At 40.7% G+C, this 18,512-nt stretch overlaps 1 protein-coding gene across 1 annotated transcript in view; it reads left to right on the top strand.

Annotated features, from left to right (window-relative positions):
• Positions 1–8,781, top strand: part of PTPRJ (protein tyrosine phosphatase, receptor type, J) — a 36,180-nt gene extending 27,399 nt beyond the window's left edge. Inside the window, exons 14-25 of the mRNA XM_010079600.1 lie at positions 91–209; positions 789–876; positions 1,913–1,954; positions 2,789–2,797; positions 2,888–2,975; positions 4,072–4,162; positions 5,071–5,144; positions 5,305–5,439; positions 5,846–5,965; positions 6,744–6,904; positions 7,416–7,551; positions 8,401–8,781. Of these exons, the coding sequence (XP_010077902.1) occupies positions 91–209; positions 789–876; positions 1,913–1,954; positions 2,789–2,797; positions 2,888–2,975; positions 4,072–4,162; positions 5,071–5,144; positions 5,305–5,439; positions 5,846–5,965; positions 6,744–6,904; positions 7,416–7,551; positions 8,401–8,559 (1,222 nt within the window). The 3' untranslated portion in view covers positions 8,560–8,781. The remainder of the gene's footprint in view (positions 1–90; positions 210–788; positions 877–1,912; positions 1,955–2,788; positions 2,798–2,887; positions 2,976–4,071; positions 4,163–5,070; positions 5,145–5,304; positions 5,440–5,845; positions 5,966–6,743; positions 6,905–7,415; positions 7,552–8,400) is intronic.
• Positions 8,782–18,512: the final 9,731 nt, after the last annotated feature.

The following is an 18,512-nucleotide window of genomic DNA, read 5'->3' as shown; positions in this document are numbered from 1 at the left end:
AAGATGGTCTAACGAAAAGGTTACAGATCTTGCTTAAGTCTGTTAAAACCATGTAATGTACCTGGGTTTTTTCTTGTCCCTTATCAACAGGGCAAGTGTTGCAGGTTTCACAAAAATAAACTTTACTATGGCCAACGTCATTGAGGAGGAAGATAGTTACGTATCGTTTTCACCCTGTTCTGAGGCGGTTTTGCTACCCCAGGATCCAGGTATAGTTAATGTCAAGTATAGGACTGGTGGCTTGGCACGTACACAGTGTGTGGAGATTCCTTAATTATGGCAGGTTTCATAACAGCAAAACACCTGTTGGTTTCTCTGGGATGGACTGTTTCTTTCTAGTTTTGCAGTGACACTGCTCTGTAAATTCATACCTTGCTAGTTCCGCAGGTGACCTCTTTTTCCCATGTATGACTTCCACTGTGGAAGTAACCAAAAGCTGTGCTACTCATGGCATGCTGAAAGGGATTGGATGGCACACTGAGACTTCGGTACAGAAACAAGTAGCAAAAAGCTCATGTTCTAACAGTTCTGGTAAATCAGAAGCAGTTGTAGTGGCATGCAAATACTGGTACTTTGATCCCAATTTTTTACTAATTTATCGTCCTTGGTTTATTATACTTAATGACTTTTCAATACTGGTACTGCCAAAGGACACAGTAAAGAAAAGAAGTATAGTAGAGCGGAATGTGCTGTGTCATTTGTGAGGTTTTCTTGTAGCATGTTGACTGAGTTAGATCATTACTAAAGAGGCAAATTGGTAATGAGCAATACTTGTTCCTTTTTATCAGGTGTTATCGCTGGAGCTGTTATTGGATGCCTTTTAGCTATACTGGCTGTAGTCACTGTAGGGGGTTTCATATTCTGGAGAAAGAGAAGGTAATGTGTGTTCATTATTGTATTTCTTGTGATGAGGAACACCAGTATTTTGCTTCTGTATCTTTCTCCTAAAAAGGCCTCTCTTTCTGTTTTATACACTTCTGTCATGATGCTTTAAAATACATTCTATTAAGTCTTTTTTTGTATGTTATCGATTGTTACAAACCAGTTAAATGATTTTGTTCAAGCCCATAGTTACAAACTAATGAGTTAAGATTTGTTTTGATTAGCCCTCCTGAATTCACGCGTGCTGATGAAGTAATTCAGTCAGAAGTGGGCAAACATTACAAATTATTGTGGTAAAAGACATACGTAATTGTATCTTAGATGGCTTTATTTTAAGTTATCCATTAATCACACTTTTTAATTGCTTGACGGCCTGTCACATGAAACTTCCATTCTGGAGTTTCCGGAAGCTAGGTTTGAACTGGTCTCTCAGTTTTCCATCTCCAAATAATCTGGGATGTAAGAGTCCACACAGGCTTTCTCCTGCTTCTGATCATGCAGTACGTCCTTTCTAAAGAGTTAGATGTAGGGCCCTTAGTCCAGTTTTCGTAGTTTCTTTGATTAACCGCTGTTATTTTTACAAGCGTGGCCAACAGCTGTGGACAATAATGAGAAGAGTTTCCCTTAAAGTTAAAAACACTTTTCATTGAAGTACCGCTGACACATCACTCTTGAACGCTTACTGTAGGGGTTCTGGGATTAGTAGCAATTCCTCTGAGGTGTTAGCTGGCGATGCAAATCCCCCAGATGTACTTATTCCACCACACTACATGCTTTGTGTTCATATGTTGTACTCTGGTTCCAACAGAAAGAAACAGTCCCACTGCATAGCATCACCGCATGAAGGATGAGGTATTTTATTCTTACTCCAGGTATAAGGTTTGCCTCAGGAGGGCTTTTTGCACAGAATGAGATGTATTAAAAGAAATTGTTCTGAACAGGCACAGGAAATAGCTGTTGTGAGAAATCTCATATGCATTCCATTAAATTCTACTGTGAACCTATTGTGTTGTTCTCTTTCGCCTTATAGGAAAGATAAAAGAAATACTGAAGTGTCCTTTTCTCCAATTAAGTAAGTCCATATCCTTTTGCACGTTGTTTTCTGAGCTCAAGTGATATTTGCAAAATTTAGTCTGAACCGTGATACTTGTTTTCTATGCAGTTTTATATGAAATTTTGCAGTATGAATTCCTCACAGAATTTAAAGACTCCAGCCTGCAGATTAAAAATAATCAGGTTGAGACTTCTAGACCTGCCACAGGGATTTGAGTGATTGTTTCATGAATCACTATTAGACACCAAATGTAGTTTTGAAAAACAGGATGTTTTAGTGAAACGCAGGCTTCCGTGCACATTGAGGAAACATTCCAAATTATTGATGGAGTGCACATAGGCAAAAATTCTGCACTGTGGCCTGAATTTTCCTTTGCTTTATGACTACTTTGTGCTGAGCTGTTAATTCTGAGAATGTTGAGTTTTTAAAAGCTGTCTGTGGGAGGGTAGCCACAATATATTGGAAGTCACAGGTGGTGCAATTGAGTCACATTATTGGTTCTTGCACAAATTCTTGTGCTGATGGAAAGGCATGGCTGGAGCATCCTGTGAAGTCCCACCCGTGTAGACTTTGATAGTTGACATAAATACACCAGGGAATGGGGCCAATCTGATGGGAGTATAAAAGCAGCTGATGGACACCTTTTGTGATGTCCTTCTCCTGAAGGATGTGCTGTTCTCTCCTCGGTTTAACAGATCAATTAAATGCTATGCTTGGTATCCTATCACCTGAAAATGAACAGTTTTGTGGCGCTACTAACAGTCATGCTTTTATTTTTGATTCACAAAGTGAAAAATAAAGCTGCATGTGACTAATCAACCTTTTTTTTCTTCCCCTCACCCTCCCCTGAAGAGTCAAGAAGTAAGTAGAGCACAGTTTCTAACACATTAACTGAATTAATGCTTTATTTACTTAATACCTGTTACCAATACATGGCTTTTCTCATTTTAGATCAAAAATGATTAAAGTGGAGAACTTTGAGTCCTACTTTAAGAAGCAGCAAGCTGACTCCAACTGTGGTTTTGCTGAAGAGTATGAGGTATGCGCACCCTCACTGGAGAGAGCTTCATGACAAATATCTTTGGAAAGTCAATTTAGCTTTCCTATGACTTGTATGCAAGGCTTATTGAAGGAAAAGAAAAGGGATATTTATTATAGAGATTATTAAGCAGCATGTATAGCCTTCCCTTCCCTGATTCAGCTCTAAATTTAGTTTAAGTGCATGATAAATACTTCACCTCCTGAACCATTGTCTCTACCTGTGAGCTTACAGCAGCTCTCACCAGAGGTGGGATCTCCAGAGCCCTTGCCCTGGTTAGCCTGCAGAGTTAGCCTAGGAAGAGCTACTTAACTTCTCTGCACTTTGGGTTTTTTATCTTGTTTTTGGTTTTCTACACAGCAAGACAGGTGTCTTGTTAATATCACTGACTCCTTGAATGCATAAGTGTGATTTGCAAACCTGTGAATAGCTTGAAGGAGCAGTCAGAGAAACAGCAATTATGGTTTGCTTAGTGACCGTAACTGTTTTTCTATGAAATGTACTAAAGCTTGATTTTTATAAGGTACAAAAGACAAATGAAGTGTCAGTAAGGATTCTGTGTTGTCATGGCTGCTGTTGAATATTTTTTTTTTCCATCTCCTTGAACCTATTAGTTGACTTTTTTTCTTTCCCGATCAAATTCTGTCCCTTTTATGGCATTTTGCAGGCTGGTGCTCTGCCTTGCATTCCTCTCAGACTTTGCTTCCTTCAGTCCTGTCATGATGTGCTTGCTCCCTTTCTCCCTGTAATGTCTGCAAAGCTTATGTCAAGTACTTCACTGCCTTGGGGTCAGAACGAGTGTGCAGTTGTCAGTGTCATGTATTTCTGCAAAACTGTTCCTGGGCTGTTAAAGCCCATCTCTGGGTTTTAAGCATGCTGCTGTTCCTACATCCTGTATCAATCTCTTCTCTAGCCAGTTTGCCACTGTCACCTTCCCACTCGGTAAAAAGCTGATTTTTATCCTCATTTATTCCAGTTTAACATGCCTACTTTTACAGCAAAGGCCAAGAGTGCTTGGGGTGTTTGTTTCAGTCCTGTGTTTCTGTATGATTCCTAGCCCAGGACCAGGTGCTCATGAATCCTTCTTTTATTGTAGGAACTCAAGTCTGCTGGTGTTCATCAGCCCAAATTTGCTGCTGAGCTTGCTGAGAACAGGGGAAAAAATAGATACAACAATGTCTTACCATGTGAGTTACTCTCTTAAGTTTTGCATCTTCTGCTGGTTGAGGTTTTTAGGTGCAAAACCTTGGGTTTGGCTGATCTGGCTTTAGCAGTACACAGAGGTTTCAAAGAGGGATTAATGTTTTCAATTTCCAAATGAATGAATTTGGGCTGCTGCTTGCCCAAAATCCCTCTATAAACACTAAAGAGCTTTCCCTCAAGAATGTTCCCTGAAGTTCCTAAGCTTTCCCTCAAGAATATTCCCTGAAGTTCCTAAACTTTCCCTCAAGAAAGTTCCCTTAAAAAACTTTTCCTTAATTAAATAATTTTAATTTTCCATTTGTGAGAAACTTGCAGTGCAGATTGAAAAAACAAGAGGTTAATGGTTGACTATGGACAGACAGATGTGCAGAGCTATGAGAAATATTAAGACCCTGCTGGCCAGCTTTGCAGATGAACTAAGAGCCTAAACCCTGCCAAGCTGTCTGCCGGCACCCCAAGGTAGCAGAACGTAAGAAGGAACTGGAAGGCAAACAGTGAAGGGTACTTAGGGAATGCTTTGGAGGAAAAGCATCAGCTGCAATGGCAGCAGGAGACAAATTACCTGTTTTTCCTTGAGTAATTAAAACTATAGTAGATCTCTTGTTGGTTTAAAAATATATAAATATGCAAAACCAAACCATGTTTAAAAAAAAAAAATCTGTGTTGACTAGTCAGAATTTTTATTTTGGCCACTCATTTTTCTGAAGTCTTTCATTATAAAAATTCTAAACTACTGCTATTTATGATTCCTAAAGCTATATTCTTATTCTTAAAATGCACACTGTTCTAAAACACCTTTTGTGTAGAAACTATGTATTAGATAAACAGTATTTTGCTGAAAAGGTTCTAGTTCTAAAATTCATAATTTTATTTTCCTTTTTTCTTTCTGCAGATGATATTTCTCGTGTTAAACTTTCAGATCAAAGCTCTCCAACTGATGATTATATTAATGCAAATTATATGCCTGTAAGTTGCTTCATTAGTTGAAATGAAATATAACATGTATTTTTATGATGCAGGCTTAACAATCATAATGATGTTTAAAAATGGCTTTTTATGTCTCATTGATGCAAGTGTGTGTGTGTGTGTGTATATATATATATATATTTTCTTTTTTTCCTCTTAGGGCTATAACTCAAAGAAGGCATTTATTGCTGCACAGGGTCCTTTACCCAATACTGTAGAAGATTTCTGGCGCATGATTTGGGAAAAGAATATCTACTCCGTTGTTATGCTGACAAAATGTGTTGAACAAGGCCGGGTATGGTTTTATTAAAACTGAATCTCCTGTTGAAGACGGTTGGATCTCTTCTAATTTTGTTGTTACTCCTAGTAGGTTGGAAGCTGACCACTTTCTTCTAAAACCATCCACTTACTGGAAGACTGTTTTCTAAATTAAATAAGCCCAATTTTTTTAGCTTTTTCCCATTTTTATATATGCTGACTGCCACAATAGATTGTCTCAGGAGGGTTGTGGAATCGCTACCTTTAAGGGTGGGTTCTTCTCCCTAAAAAATTATTTTGGCAGAGCTTCTCCTGTTTTGGATTGGCCACTGGGAAGGGTGACGTGCTTTCTAGCCCTGCTTCAGATGGTGTGTTATTTAAAACTAAAAGTAAGTTGCTTTGTTGCTGTGTGTAATGTGTCTAACCTTGTAATGCTCTTTTAGACAAAATGTGAACAATACTGGCCAGACGAGCAATCCAAGAGCTATGGTGACATTATTGTGACAATGGTCTCAGAGGTTGTCCTTCCAGAATGGACAATAAGGGACTTCACTGTAGAAAAGGTGAGTACCCCATTGCTTGGTTGTTAGTGTATAAATATCTGTAGACGTGGTTTATCGTATCACTGTGACTTCAAATGTCAAGCAACACTGGAGTGACAGAATGTAATAATTTCAGTAAAACTTAATCAAATTCAGTTATCTGAAGAGAAAGGATAAGAGTGGTTTATTTTAATTTGAGGCTTTGATTGTATTGGTCTGCTTTCTACCAACTGTCTGATTTAAAATCTTTGACACTACTTACTGACAATGAGATTTCAGTGATATTTATTTATATGCGTTTGTTCATATGCCCTGGCTTCTCACAGCAGTGTGTTAGTAACATATCCAGAGGTGGGAATGAGTTGTCTATAAGACCCTCTCCAGCGCAGAAAGGGATCTGCCAGCAAAATCCAGCCTGCTAATGGGAATTACTGATTGCCCCGTCAGTGATCCTGCAGCTCATGTTTCTCTGAGACTTGCACCAAAACTTGTGCTTCTGCAGTTATTTGCAATATCTGCTAGAATGAACAAGTAGCCACATCTCTGTCAACAAACGTAATGATGCAGCAGAGATGATCTTGGAGTAAAGTGAAAAGTCAAAGGAAATTATTTCCAAGTATTCTCTATCAGAGCGGAAGAGGGAAACTGAAATAGCATTGATCAAATTGCTGCACAGTTTCTAGCATGCGTCTTTAATGAAGCTTTGCTTTGCCCAGTAGATAGGGCAGGAAGCCCTACTGTTGCTCCTCTGAAGCTGGTTTGTTTTTTGTTTTTTTTTTTCTTATGTGGATTCCTCTAGTCCAACACACCAGAGAGCCACACAGTGCGGCAGTTCCATTTCACCTCCTGGCCAGATCATGGAGTGCCAGAAACAACAGACCTTCTCATCAACTTCAGACACCTTGTTCACGAGTATAGCAGTCAAAATCCAATAGACTCTCCTGTTCTGGTGCACTGCAGGTAGGAAGAATGTGTTTGTGTGAGACACACTTTTATCTTGTGGCTTTTTTAAGAACAATTATTTTTCAGTGTGATTTAAAAAAAAAAAAAAGCCACAACATTAGAAAAGAAGTCTCTTTGCTTAACAGCATGGACTTATTCACCCTGCAAAATTAAAACCATTGCCTGGTGGTTCAGAAACACAGCAATGCTATGTAGGTAGCAAAGTACATGATATAAAATTTCGTTAGAACAGACTGTCTCTCCTAGCCTGCAAAATTTAGCTGAAAAAGTTGCCTTTTCAAGTGCTTTTACATGTAATCTTGTGCATGTGCAAGGCTGGGAAGCCCAGAAGTGTGTCCTCCCTCCATCTTATTGATGGTAAGAACCACTTCTCTGGACTGCGGACTTGTAGTACCTATGTCACTGAAATAACAGAAAGCATCTTAGTAGCCTCACTGGCTTTTCATCAGGCTACTGGTGAGCAGGCGGTTGAGAAAAAGCAGTAACTAGCTTCCCCGTGTCATTGCAGTGCTGGTGTCGGGAGGACGGGGACATTTATTGCTATTGACCGCCTCATTCAGCAGATTGACATGGAGAATACTGTGGACGTGTACGGAGTGGTGTATGATCTTCGCATGCACCGACCGTTAATGGTGCAAACTGAGGTAGGGCTCTTTCATCCAGCAGCATGTTGTTCAAATGTGCGTAATAATCCAGGAAGGGTGGACTCAAGATGTAGCTCAGAATTACAGGGAGATATTAAAGAGTAATCTGAAATTGCTCTTGATTTAACTTCCCTCCTTCCTGATTCATCTCCTCCCACACCAGTAGTTGCAGCCAGGGGCTGTAGTATGTCCAAGCAGTCTCTTTATAGAGTATTTTGTAAGACTGGCATCTGCAGCTGGAAAGAATCAAATCCTGAAAAAGTTTTTTTTACAGCTTGTTTTATCCATGTGAGTTTTATCCTTACAGCTGTGAGCCAGTATTATCTTGAGTTAGGTGGTCTCAGTGTGCATCTTTTCCTCTGTGTTCTGCCGCACATATTTTTTTGCTGGAATTATCACTTTGATCCAAAAAGCTGTGTGGATTAACTCGAACTGGTGTAAAAAAGGCTGTAAAATCTCTATCTTCAAAGTCTTTTAAGAGGGTGTAAATTTGATCCCAGAGCCAGGCTGGATGTGGCTCTGAGCAGCCTGGTCTAGTGGTTGGCGGCCCTGCCTATATGGGGGGGGGGGGTTTGAAACTAGATGATCACTATGGTCCTTTTCAACCCAGGCCATTCTATGGTTCTATGATTCTATGATATGATTCTAGATTTTTACGGGGGGTTGATCAGATTATATCATGAGGTGCTTTCCAGCCCTTTTTTTCTGTGAACTATACATGCAACTTCTAAAAAATACTCTGTGATAACATTCAGTGTAGTACATCTAAAACCTGTATTCAGGAGCAGAATTACTTCCAAAATCAGGTATTTTCTAGAAACGTATTACCCTCTCTTTTTTTCCCATCAGGACCAGTACGTCTTCCTAAACCAGTGTGTTATGGATATTATTAGATCCCAGAAAGACAAGAAAGCCGATCTTATTTACCAAAACATGACAGCAATGGCAATCTATGAAAATTTCACACCTGGGTCAGGCTTCGGGAAGGCCAATGGCTACCACACATAGCCTGGAAGGAACACGGTGTCTCCAGGAGGTGTTACCTGCACAGCGGAAAGGGGGATGTTCTGCTCGTGTTTTCCGGGATTGTGTGCAGTGTCTCACGCTTGGCTTCTCCAGTTCTGTCTGCATTTGAAGACATGATCTACAGGAGGAAAAACACAATGCTGGCAGGAGCTGCAGATTGATATTAAAAAAAAAACCAAACCCACAACAAACCCAAGCAAAACTATTTAAAGTTAACAGAGGAATCTTGCTTTTTCTTGGGAATTTAACAGTACTGATAGGTGAAACAGCATTCACAGTATGAACGGTGAACTAGAATTTAAATATTAAAATAATAACACAAGCATTTTATTACAATTTTATATTATTTCATTTACAGACACACCAGGCTTGTGGGCTGTTTTAATATATTTAATTATAAGTTTCAGGAACATATTTTATCTACTGTATCTGGTTACTTAGCTAATAGATATGTGCCTCTGTGATTTTTTTTTTTGTGTTCCTTTTTATTTAAAAAAAGGAGTTCAAACAGCTCCTTCAAATGGACATTTATACTTGGAAATTGTGCCTTTTCTAGTTGCTACTCTAGAAGAAAACCAGCAGAGATTCTATTTTTGTACTGAAACTTGTAATGAGAACACAGATTTTTAAATAAGGCTTATGTCAAACTTAACTGTAGTTGAGTTGCACTGTTGGCAGGACTCTCCAGAAGTCTGGAGGTGAGCTTTGTTTTAGCATTTCACCACAAATATCCCCTGCCTTAACGTTTCGGTGCCTCTGCTAGAGGAAAAGGAATGTTGTCTGTCACTCTGAGCTTTAATTGTAGTAAAAAAACTGAGCAAGTGAATATGTGAATGTGTGTGCAGGGGTGTTTGTGGGTGTGTATGAAGGACAGAAGAGCTCCTCCCTATTCCTGGCTGATATTCCTGTTTTTATACAATTTATAATGATTTATTTAAAGGTGCAATATATGATTTACTGAATAATGATCACTCTATTCTAATAGAGTTTTACTCAGGTTGGTGTCTTTTTATCATTGTTGTTGTTCTTCTTCCTCAAGTATATAAATCTGTGAAAATATTGAACTAAGGTTCCAAGTGTCCAAGCACTCCCAAACAGATTGACTGGCTTTACTGTTTCTACCAAACCAAATTGCACAAAATTCTGCTGTAAAGACCAATTTCTAGGTGGTTTTAGCCGTTCAAAACTGAGACACATCTTACTTGCCTGCATCTCATTGATCTAATGTAATTGTTTTACAGTTATTTGTAATATACTGCTGCTGTTGTTTTAACTGTTCCTTTTAAAAACAGAACAAAAGCAGAAAACCCTTAGTTGCTGGTTTTACAAGTCAGGGATTAGACTGGATTTATTTTGCTGGTACATAACTGTTAGACTTATGAAGGCATTACCAATGAAGGACTTCTTAAGTAGCTTGGGGGGGAGGGTGTTTTTTGGTCTTTGGATCATTGCACTGGTTGCATTGCAGAGGAATATGAAGTTTATGAATAATGCTATAGCATAGCTATAAAGTGGTGAAAATCTTATGAAGGTTTAATAACCAGAGTCCCTGGAATTCTGCTGCTTTTTGTTGTTGTTGTTGTTTTGTTTTGGTTTGTTTTTTTGTTTGTTTTAGCAGAGTTGTCAGAAATAGCTACAGAAACTAGGAGTATATGTGGCATTGCAGTGGAACCTGTCAACCTCGCAGAATCCACTGTCAACTGAAGGAAAACGCAGGAATTCTTGGTGCACAACTGTAACTTTACAGATATCCAGAGGAATTTTTTACAACCTGGTGTGAAATTGTGGTGTGCTGTGTGAGCAGAACTGGACGACAAACCACAGTACGCTTCAGCTATTTTTTTTGGTAGCAGCTACTTGTGCATTCTTGAATATTTTTTTCTCTCGCTTTCTTTAATACTTTAAGAAAATAATTTTTTAAAAAAAGTTAATGATCCTGCCCAACTCCATCCAAGCTGGTAGTCCACATAGTGGATCTCTCACTTGGCATTCTTCCAAGGCTGCTGTCAGACGACAAAGATAAACCACTTGGACCAAACAGAACCATTCCAAAGGAACCAGGAGGGAGGAAAGCCTACCCCTTACAGTCATGTTAGTTTTTTCTCTCTTAATCTTTTAATTACTGCACATCTGTGCAGAGCACAGAGCCAGTACTTATTATTCCAGGTCTCCCAAGAGCTTGCTGCCTTAGGGTGGCGAATGCTCTCATGCTTCAGAAGGCCCTTGTTTTGTATAGCACAGAAGAGAGGGAGATGAATCTTCTCTGCTAGATCATGTGTTTGCATTATATTTCAGCAGAACATCAGAAAACTAGCTGTGTGTTCTGGTATGTGTTTCTACCTAACCACGGCCCAGATACTCTTACAGAAAACAAATGTATCTGTCCCATTGTTTTCACGTTGGAAGCAGGCGCCAAATTCTCACTTATCATCTAATGAGTATCCATTTTTAATACAACTGTATGCATGTGTTTTCTCAAAACTTGACTCATTGTGAGAAGAGACTGAAGTTTTAAGTAAATGACCTGCTGATCCCAGGTATAGGTGGAAAATATTGTAAAAGTGAAGTTGGCCATAGTGTCAGTGTGAATAAGTAGGACGTGCCTCATAGGATATCTCTGCAGGAGGAGGATTACAGATAATGTTCCACTACCTTGTGGATCTGTCTTGGTCAAGATGACTTGAGTTCCTGCAAATAACTTTTCACTGCCTTCTGATGTTCTCTGTGTTACAATTGCTGAAATCTGTCTCTTTGGTCAGTGTTTTCTCTCGTTGCTTGTCTAAAGCTATCCACTTTTCAGGCTGAAAGCTCCACTTTGTGGCAATTACATCTGCATTTCTGTTCTACTCTTTTTTTCCCATTTGGGGCCTGCTTAAGAAGGGAAAAGTTGATGTGTTTCAAATAAGTGATTGCTGAATATCTTGAAATGATGTACAAATTTTATTGTTTTCATATTTGTTGTACAGGAAATTTCAGCACATGTCTATAATTTTTTTGATGGTTTGATTTTTTTTTGAAGATATAAAAATAACAATTAAAAAGCATCATCCTAGAGCACTTTCTGTCTTGTTTTCTTTCTTGGGGTTTTCAGTTCCTTCTGGATAAAATTAATTTACCAAAATACCCATTTCATTTAGAAGGGCTTTAGAATGGATAAGGAAAGTGAGTGGCACTTGTCAGATTTGTATTATGGTCACTGGGGCTCCCTGCAAGGGTGTTCATTTGTCATTGACACTTGCCTGGCAGAACCAGGGTCTGATGCTCCTGTGCCCTGGCGGTTGGTGGTTTCTCTAAATGAAGAGCTTGATACCAGTTAAAGGAACAGCACCTTCACCCAAGGCCAATCAGAACATTTCCACTCACTGAAATAGCCTTGGGGGAAGACCAGTGTTTCTAGCACTCATTTACTTCCAGAAAAACAAGAGTGAGGACTTTTTCATCCCTTGAAGGGGATGTTCTGTTGTCAGGGGGAGATGATAGAAGGGTGTGCAGAAATATCTTTGTAATGTTATAGTTCGTTTCTTGATTACAGATTACCTGACGGTAGATGCATGTAAAATTACCACATTTAAGTCCCTTTCTTCTAAAATTCTTAGTTTCCATTCCTCGTGGCCATCTGAATCACTCACGAGGAAGATCACATGCCTGGAGGGTGATACTGGAACTCAGCAGCTCTCCAGTTCCACATGGGGTGCTGACACTGTAGAATCTTGTGATCCTCTGTGGTAACTCTGGTGCATTTTCTGAAATGACTGCATGGTGACATGGGAGGAGCGAAGCGTGATTGTCTCGTCATGTTCCAGTGGAAGCACGTGCCAGCCACACGATGGTTGTCTGAGTGCTTTTGGTGAGGCTTGTGCTGCAGAAGAGAAGCTGTGACAATGAACCTCCCAGTGCAGGACCTGCAGCAGGTCACCACCACTGCCAGGGGCAGTCAGCCTCAGGGAGACTTTGGGAGCAAAAATTCCTCACTTTTTTCTCCTTAAATCACACAAGTTTGAAATACTACACCTTCAGTAAAGCCAACTGTTCTGCCATTTGGAGTGTTAGTCTGTTGATGTGGGTAGAGTTGAACCTGTGTATCTGGAAATCACTTTCTGTACCTGGTCTTGTCATTTACTAGTTTTACTGCCTTTGAGACTAAAAAGGTGGAGGTCAGAAAGGAGAGGACGAAACATTTCTGTCATTTTCTTTGCTTGATAAATGGGATGTAATCAGAAATACTGTTGCCCTTGCATGCCCTTCCTGGCTGGGTGTTATCAGGCGGTGAATGGAGTTTGGAGATGAACAGATGTAGATGTTCTTGTGGAAGAGGGTCAGAAATAGGAGTTTGGAAAGGAAAAACACCTGAAAACTTTGCACACACTGCTTTGAGAAAAGCAAAAGAAAAACACTTCTAGTGATGGGAAAGATGCTTAACAACTCCTGGGTGATCTGAGTAAAACTAATTTAAAAATGCAGATGCAATCAGTTTTGTCCAGGGGCAGAATGACGTGCAAGCAAAGATCAGCAGTTTACTCACTTCTGAGGTAGGTGGGTACAGTGTTCTCCCACTTCTCATACCCACCAGAGAAGTTACTTTACTTCCTTTTGCCAGTTACTGTGGCTCTGCTTCAGGGAATCCCTTTCAAGTCTTCACATAAGAAACTTTGTGTTAAAACCTCTGGCTTTAAATGGTTTAATTTTTAGCATTTTGCAAAAGTGTTTACAGAGTTGGTACCAAACAGCGGCTCTCTCTGGTGGTGTGCTTTGTTCCATTTTTCCTTCTTCTCGGGTTGGGCAAGCTCTTTGCCCATGCCAGCCTCCTGCCTGTGAGGGAGGAGGCTGCAAATGAAGCAGAAAACCTGACTTGGAAGCACTAGGAGGAGCTGTTTCCCGACTGCTTTGCTGGCAGAAGGGAAGGAGCAACATGTTTGTACATCTCACAAGGGGAACTCCTCTCAGGCCATTTCTTAGATCTGAAGAAAAACATACAGGATCCAGGCCCGTTCTTTGTCTCTGTTACTTACCAGAACCCAATTTATTAATTCAAGTTGCTTTTCCTGGGTTTATTTAAATTATTAGACATCAATCATCTCCTGACAGCCAGAGCAAAGCTAGCAAATTAGCCCCTCTTACAAAGAAAGGTAGTCTACTTTGATCCATCGTTGTTGCCTCCAACTTTTGAGTGACCAGGGAAGAGCTAGATTGTTTGGAACAATGTTCTGGATGTAATGCTTGTGTTTCATGGATGTCCCTGCTATGTTAATAGCGCTTACACGAAGCTGTGTGCTCACTGTGCTACGGACAGAGTACTCTCCATACACCATGCCATGTCTCTGCCCTTGTTTCAATGCAGGGCAGGACTGTGAAGAAGATATGTATCCTCTCTAAGATATTTCTGGACTAATTTTTTTTTTTTTGATCTGGCAGTTTTCTGATGTGTTTCCAGTGTTGGGAATGTACTATCAGAAGGAAAACAGGCTCGTGTGGTCTCAGATTAAAAGTATGTATCTTACCTAGAAGGGGATTGCTGTCTCTCCAGAAAGTATAGCCTGTTCATTTCTGCTTTAGGCCTCTAGATGGCACATGATATCACTGTTCTTTCCCAGGAAAGCTTTTCCTGCCAGGCTGCTTGCTTCTCCACTTCCTTCCCAGATTCTGACAACCTCCCTGCACCCCAGTGCAGTTTCCTCTTCCTTGTCCCTACGCTGTAGGTGCACAGCCTGTCTCCTCCAGCCCTTGCTAATGTCCCCTCCAGCCCTGGCCCCCATGCCTGTGTAAGGCTGGCTGCCTGCTCCGCAGGGGCTAGGTACCTCATGTGCATCTATAGAACATCGTACAGATGATCAGGTAACTCTTTTCAGAAACTCTTTAAGTTCAGCAATAGCACAACAACGCCAAATAATCCTTTGCTTCCTTGGGAAGTGCTCTTACATGTGAGTCTCGCTGATACCTAGACACTTTCTGATGGTGCACGTAGTCCAAGGTGTGAGGGCTCTGGCTCAGACCAGCCTGGAGCTGGTTATTTGGCATTACTGGCTGTGTGCTCATTTCCCAGCTTATCAGTCTGCTCTGCAGCTGTTCCCAGCAATAACAGATTTATAGGATTGCTGAACACAGTGCAGATACATCGATAAATACAGCAAACAACAGTGTGCTTGCTCATACTGTTCCATACAAGTTACAGTTAAAAGGCTATTTCAGTTACTGGATCTGTTTGTGTGTGTGTGTAACACTAGCCATGATTTTTCCATGCCTTTTTTTACATAGGTCCTCAGGGAGGTTTTAAATGCACCTTTTAAAGCATTCAGCAACATCTGCTGAGTTACTTTTGGCTTCCTCCACCTCCAACATGAAATACAGCAAAATTTCAATGCAAAGCTCTAGTGATAGATATATATCTTTCATAAGCACAGCTATAATGGAGATGGGTGTGTGAGGAAGCTTCAGCAAATGCTCTAAATCTACTGGAAGACATATCTAAACCTACCCAGCTGCTTAGAAACCCTTCTGCCTTTGAATGAGAAATAAATCAAAACTAGAAATAACACTTCACAGCGAAACTTCCCATGCTCGTATATCACCATTGGTCCCATGGAAGATGTGCTCTGAGGAGGGTCTGATGGGGCTGAACAGCTCTCAGCTGCTGCCCCTGGGCCTGCTGCCTCCCAGTGCCAACAGTGACAGGCCAGGCTGGCATGTGCAGGAGGAAAGCTGAGCTCTGGAGGCCATTTGTAGGCCATTTACCAAAATACTGAGAAAACTTTGTGAACTACATGGATCAATCAAACCTGTAAAACCATTGTAATTTAATAATAAGCCATTTCTAAAGCTATTGCACTGTTTTTCCTCTGTATGATGATTTCCTAAAATGTGACTGAGATGCCAGCAAAATAGATTTCATAGGGTTAGCTGCAGCGAGACCATCAATATTTCATTTGTCATGCTCGCTAACAGCATGTTATATTTTGAAAATTAGCTTTTTAGGATTTTAGAAAGCATTGCCTTTCAAAAATGTCAGCAGAGATTTGGATTTGAATAGTTCCACAGAACGTGAAATTCTTGGGAATTTCTTTCTTTCTTCCTTTTTTTTTTTCCCCACCATTTGGACATATTTTTTTTTAAAAGTAAAGATGAATATTAACTGTTTCAATCAGGATTTAAGAGTATATTCCATTTTTGTTTCTCTAAAATGTGTTTTGTGTTTAAGGGGACTGAAATACAGAGAAATCCAAAGAAAGCACCAATTTCAGTCACATGTGGTACATTACCTTATCCCTGGCCCCCTACCCTTGCAAGTCAGATGAGAGAGGGAACAGAGGCATACCCAGAGCAAACAGCTTATAAAGGGCCTTGGCATTTCTTTCTTTTTTTTTTTTTTTTTTTTTTTTGACATAACTAAGCACCCAGCTAGAAAACAGTGGGACAGATCATAGGGAATCTGAATATATATGGATGTCAATCAGTAATATCCCTTTAAACTTTCTGCAGGTAGTAACCTGAGCTATCTGGAAGACAAATTACTGTAATACTGATAGCTCTTCTATATGTAGATTTTTGTACTGAAATAGGTCAATACCTTTAAAATGTATTTTTTCCCCAGTTTTCTCATATTTGATTTATAGATTTGAGACAGGGCCTTATTCTAAACAGCTGTAGAAAGTACATGCTTTTTCCTGAAGGGCATTGCACTGAGCCATCCACCATGTGTATTTAGGTACTCAACTTTCCATTTCACAGACAGAAATTAGAGGATTTTAAAAAATTTTTGCCTCTAGCCAAGTTATTCCAATGCAATGTAAGTGTGCGTGGCTGGGTAGGCTGACATTTTACACATCAGTCTGAGGAAGGCAAAATGTTATTACCAAATGAGACCCTTAAGGTGCTCTCAAAGTCACTGGCTTTAAATGATATTAGAAGTACCTGTAAGTATTATTCTATAGCATATGGCAAATTGGTTCCAGATGAAACATGATTGTAGTCTCAATTTATTACATAAAGCGATCAATACGTTTTAAGTGCTTTTACTAGGTAGAGCCAGAATCTATGTGAAAACAGAACTCCCAGCACCGCAGTCTGAAGGGGCTGCTCTCTCTGCACTCAGAGAAAACACCCACTGCAATTTTTCTCGTGATTGGTCTTTCACTTGGCGAACATTTCAACTTTCGGGGACTCCACTATTTAGTTTATTTTGGAAAAGGTAGGATGGCTCTTGGGGAGTCAAACTGGCTGCTTTCTGGGCTGGGGCAGAGCTGCTGAGGAAGGAAGGACCATCTCCTGATGAGAGTTTGCAGTCAGTGATATAGGACTAGAGGCAGGAGATAAATATAACCAGCAGCTGAGTGAGGCACAAGACAGCTGTGTGATGATCACGGTCACCCTAATAAGCAGCATTTGCAATTTTCTACCATTTTTTGTAGTTCTTAAATACAAAATTTTTAGGAGACATTTGCAAGCAGTTTTGCAAAATATTCACTAGTAGTTCCTTTCAGGAAAATGGGTGGAGTGGAGTTTGTGGGTAATTCAAAGCCTGGACAGTGAATGTTGGTATTTCTAACAAAGCCACGCAATCACCTATGAAATACCACAAAAAGGATGGGCAAATTGAATTCATATCTTTGCCAGCAGCTGTGTTGTGGGGCTGAATCACTTTCCCATGCACTGGGGGAAGCAGAACGCACTCTTGCTGTGCTGGAACCAAGGGGCCGTGGTGGGGAAAACTGTGTGTTTCGCTGCAGGTGTACACTGCAAATGTTTGCAGAAGTGAGGCTGTGGTGCCTCTTCCCTTCTTTGTTGCATGAAACAAGAAAAAAAAAGTATTTCCACATAGTTAAGTAATTCCATTACAACTAATAGAGCATCTTAATAACTGGGACTGTACCAGCAACCAGCAGGAAAACAGCAGGTTGAGATTAGTGTGGAGACGCTCAACAGCCTCCATAGGGAAGGCATCATGCTCCAAGCTGACAGTGGCATTTTATCCTTGCTGGCATGTAAGGAAAATTCTTAATGCTAATAGTCAAATCATGATTTCCCATGATTGAAAGGCAGGAGCTGCTAAGCATAACAAAGTGAGCTTCCCCTGCTCACTAGGACATCTGCCATGGCTTTCCTTGGCCCGCACTCAGGAGCAAACTGCATGTTCTTGATCAAAAGCGCAGTCTGCTTGGGTGGAGACGCTTTAATTATTAGTGACAAACCTGACAAATGTCCTCTGAAATGATAGTCTCAGGATGGCTCAGTATTTGCATATGAGGGACTCAATTGACTAATTGCAGCAAAATAACTTAAACGATGAAACTGAAACATAAGGTGGGGGTGGGAGCTGTGCAAAGGCAGCAGGCGTGAGGGTGGCGAGGCTACGGGGACTTGCCAGAGCTAAAGACTGTGGGTGGGGGAAGAGGTGTTTGGGGAAAATCAGTCGTCTCAGGATGTTCCTGGCTTTTTGATCTTGTTCTTGCTATGCAAAGGCAGCTGAGGGGCCAGCACAAGAAGTCACAGTGTTTCACTGTGGTGCCTTGCCAGCCTTGCAAAGGAGCTGTCTGAGCTCTGTCTCTCTGGCATACGCCAGTCCCTAGGAGCAGCCCCAGGGCCCTCTGCGCCAAGCAGAGCCACAGCACGGGAAACCAGGAGATACCATAGGGCTGCAACGGATGGGAAAACCTAGAATAACTCATACTATTAACTGAAATGCCAGCTACTCCTGAGTAACTTCACAGCAAAGGCAGAAAGCAAACAGAAAACATGGTGGTGATTAGGGTCTTGCTACACCTGGGCAAATCCCTCCACCCTGGAAGCTGGCTGTTTAGTTGCAAGGAGGCGTTTGTGAGCAGCCTGAGTACGCCTGCTGTCTCCAACCTCCTGCTCCGCTGACAAACCAAAACCAGGCAGGCATTCTGAATGCCGCCGCAGACCTGCTGCCTGCTAACGGGTGTGGGGAGGACTCATTTCAA

Source organism: Pterocles gutturalis, unplaced genomic scaffold, assembly GCF_000699245.1.
Source record: "Pterocles gutturalis isolate BGI_N339 unplaced genomic scaffold, ASM69924v1 scaffold12894, whole genome shotgun sequence".
In the NCBI taxonomy this organism is placed as follows: Eukaryota; Metazoa; Chordata; class Aves; order Pterocliformes; family Pteroclidae; genus Pterocles; species Pterocles gutturalis.
The sequence above is the reverse complement of the archived record's forward strand: the minus strand, read 5'-3'. Positions and strand labels throughout refer to the sequence as shown.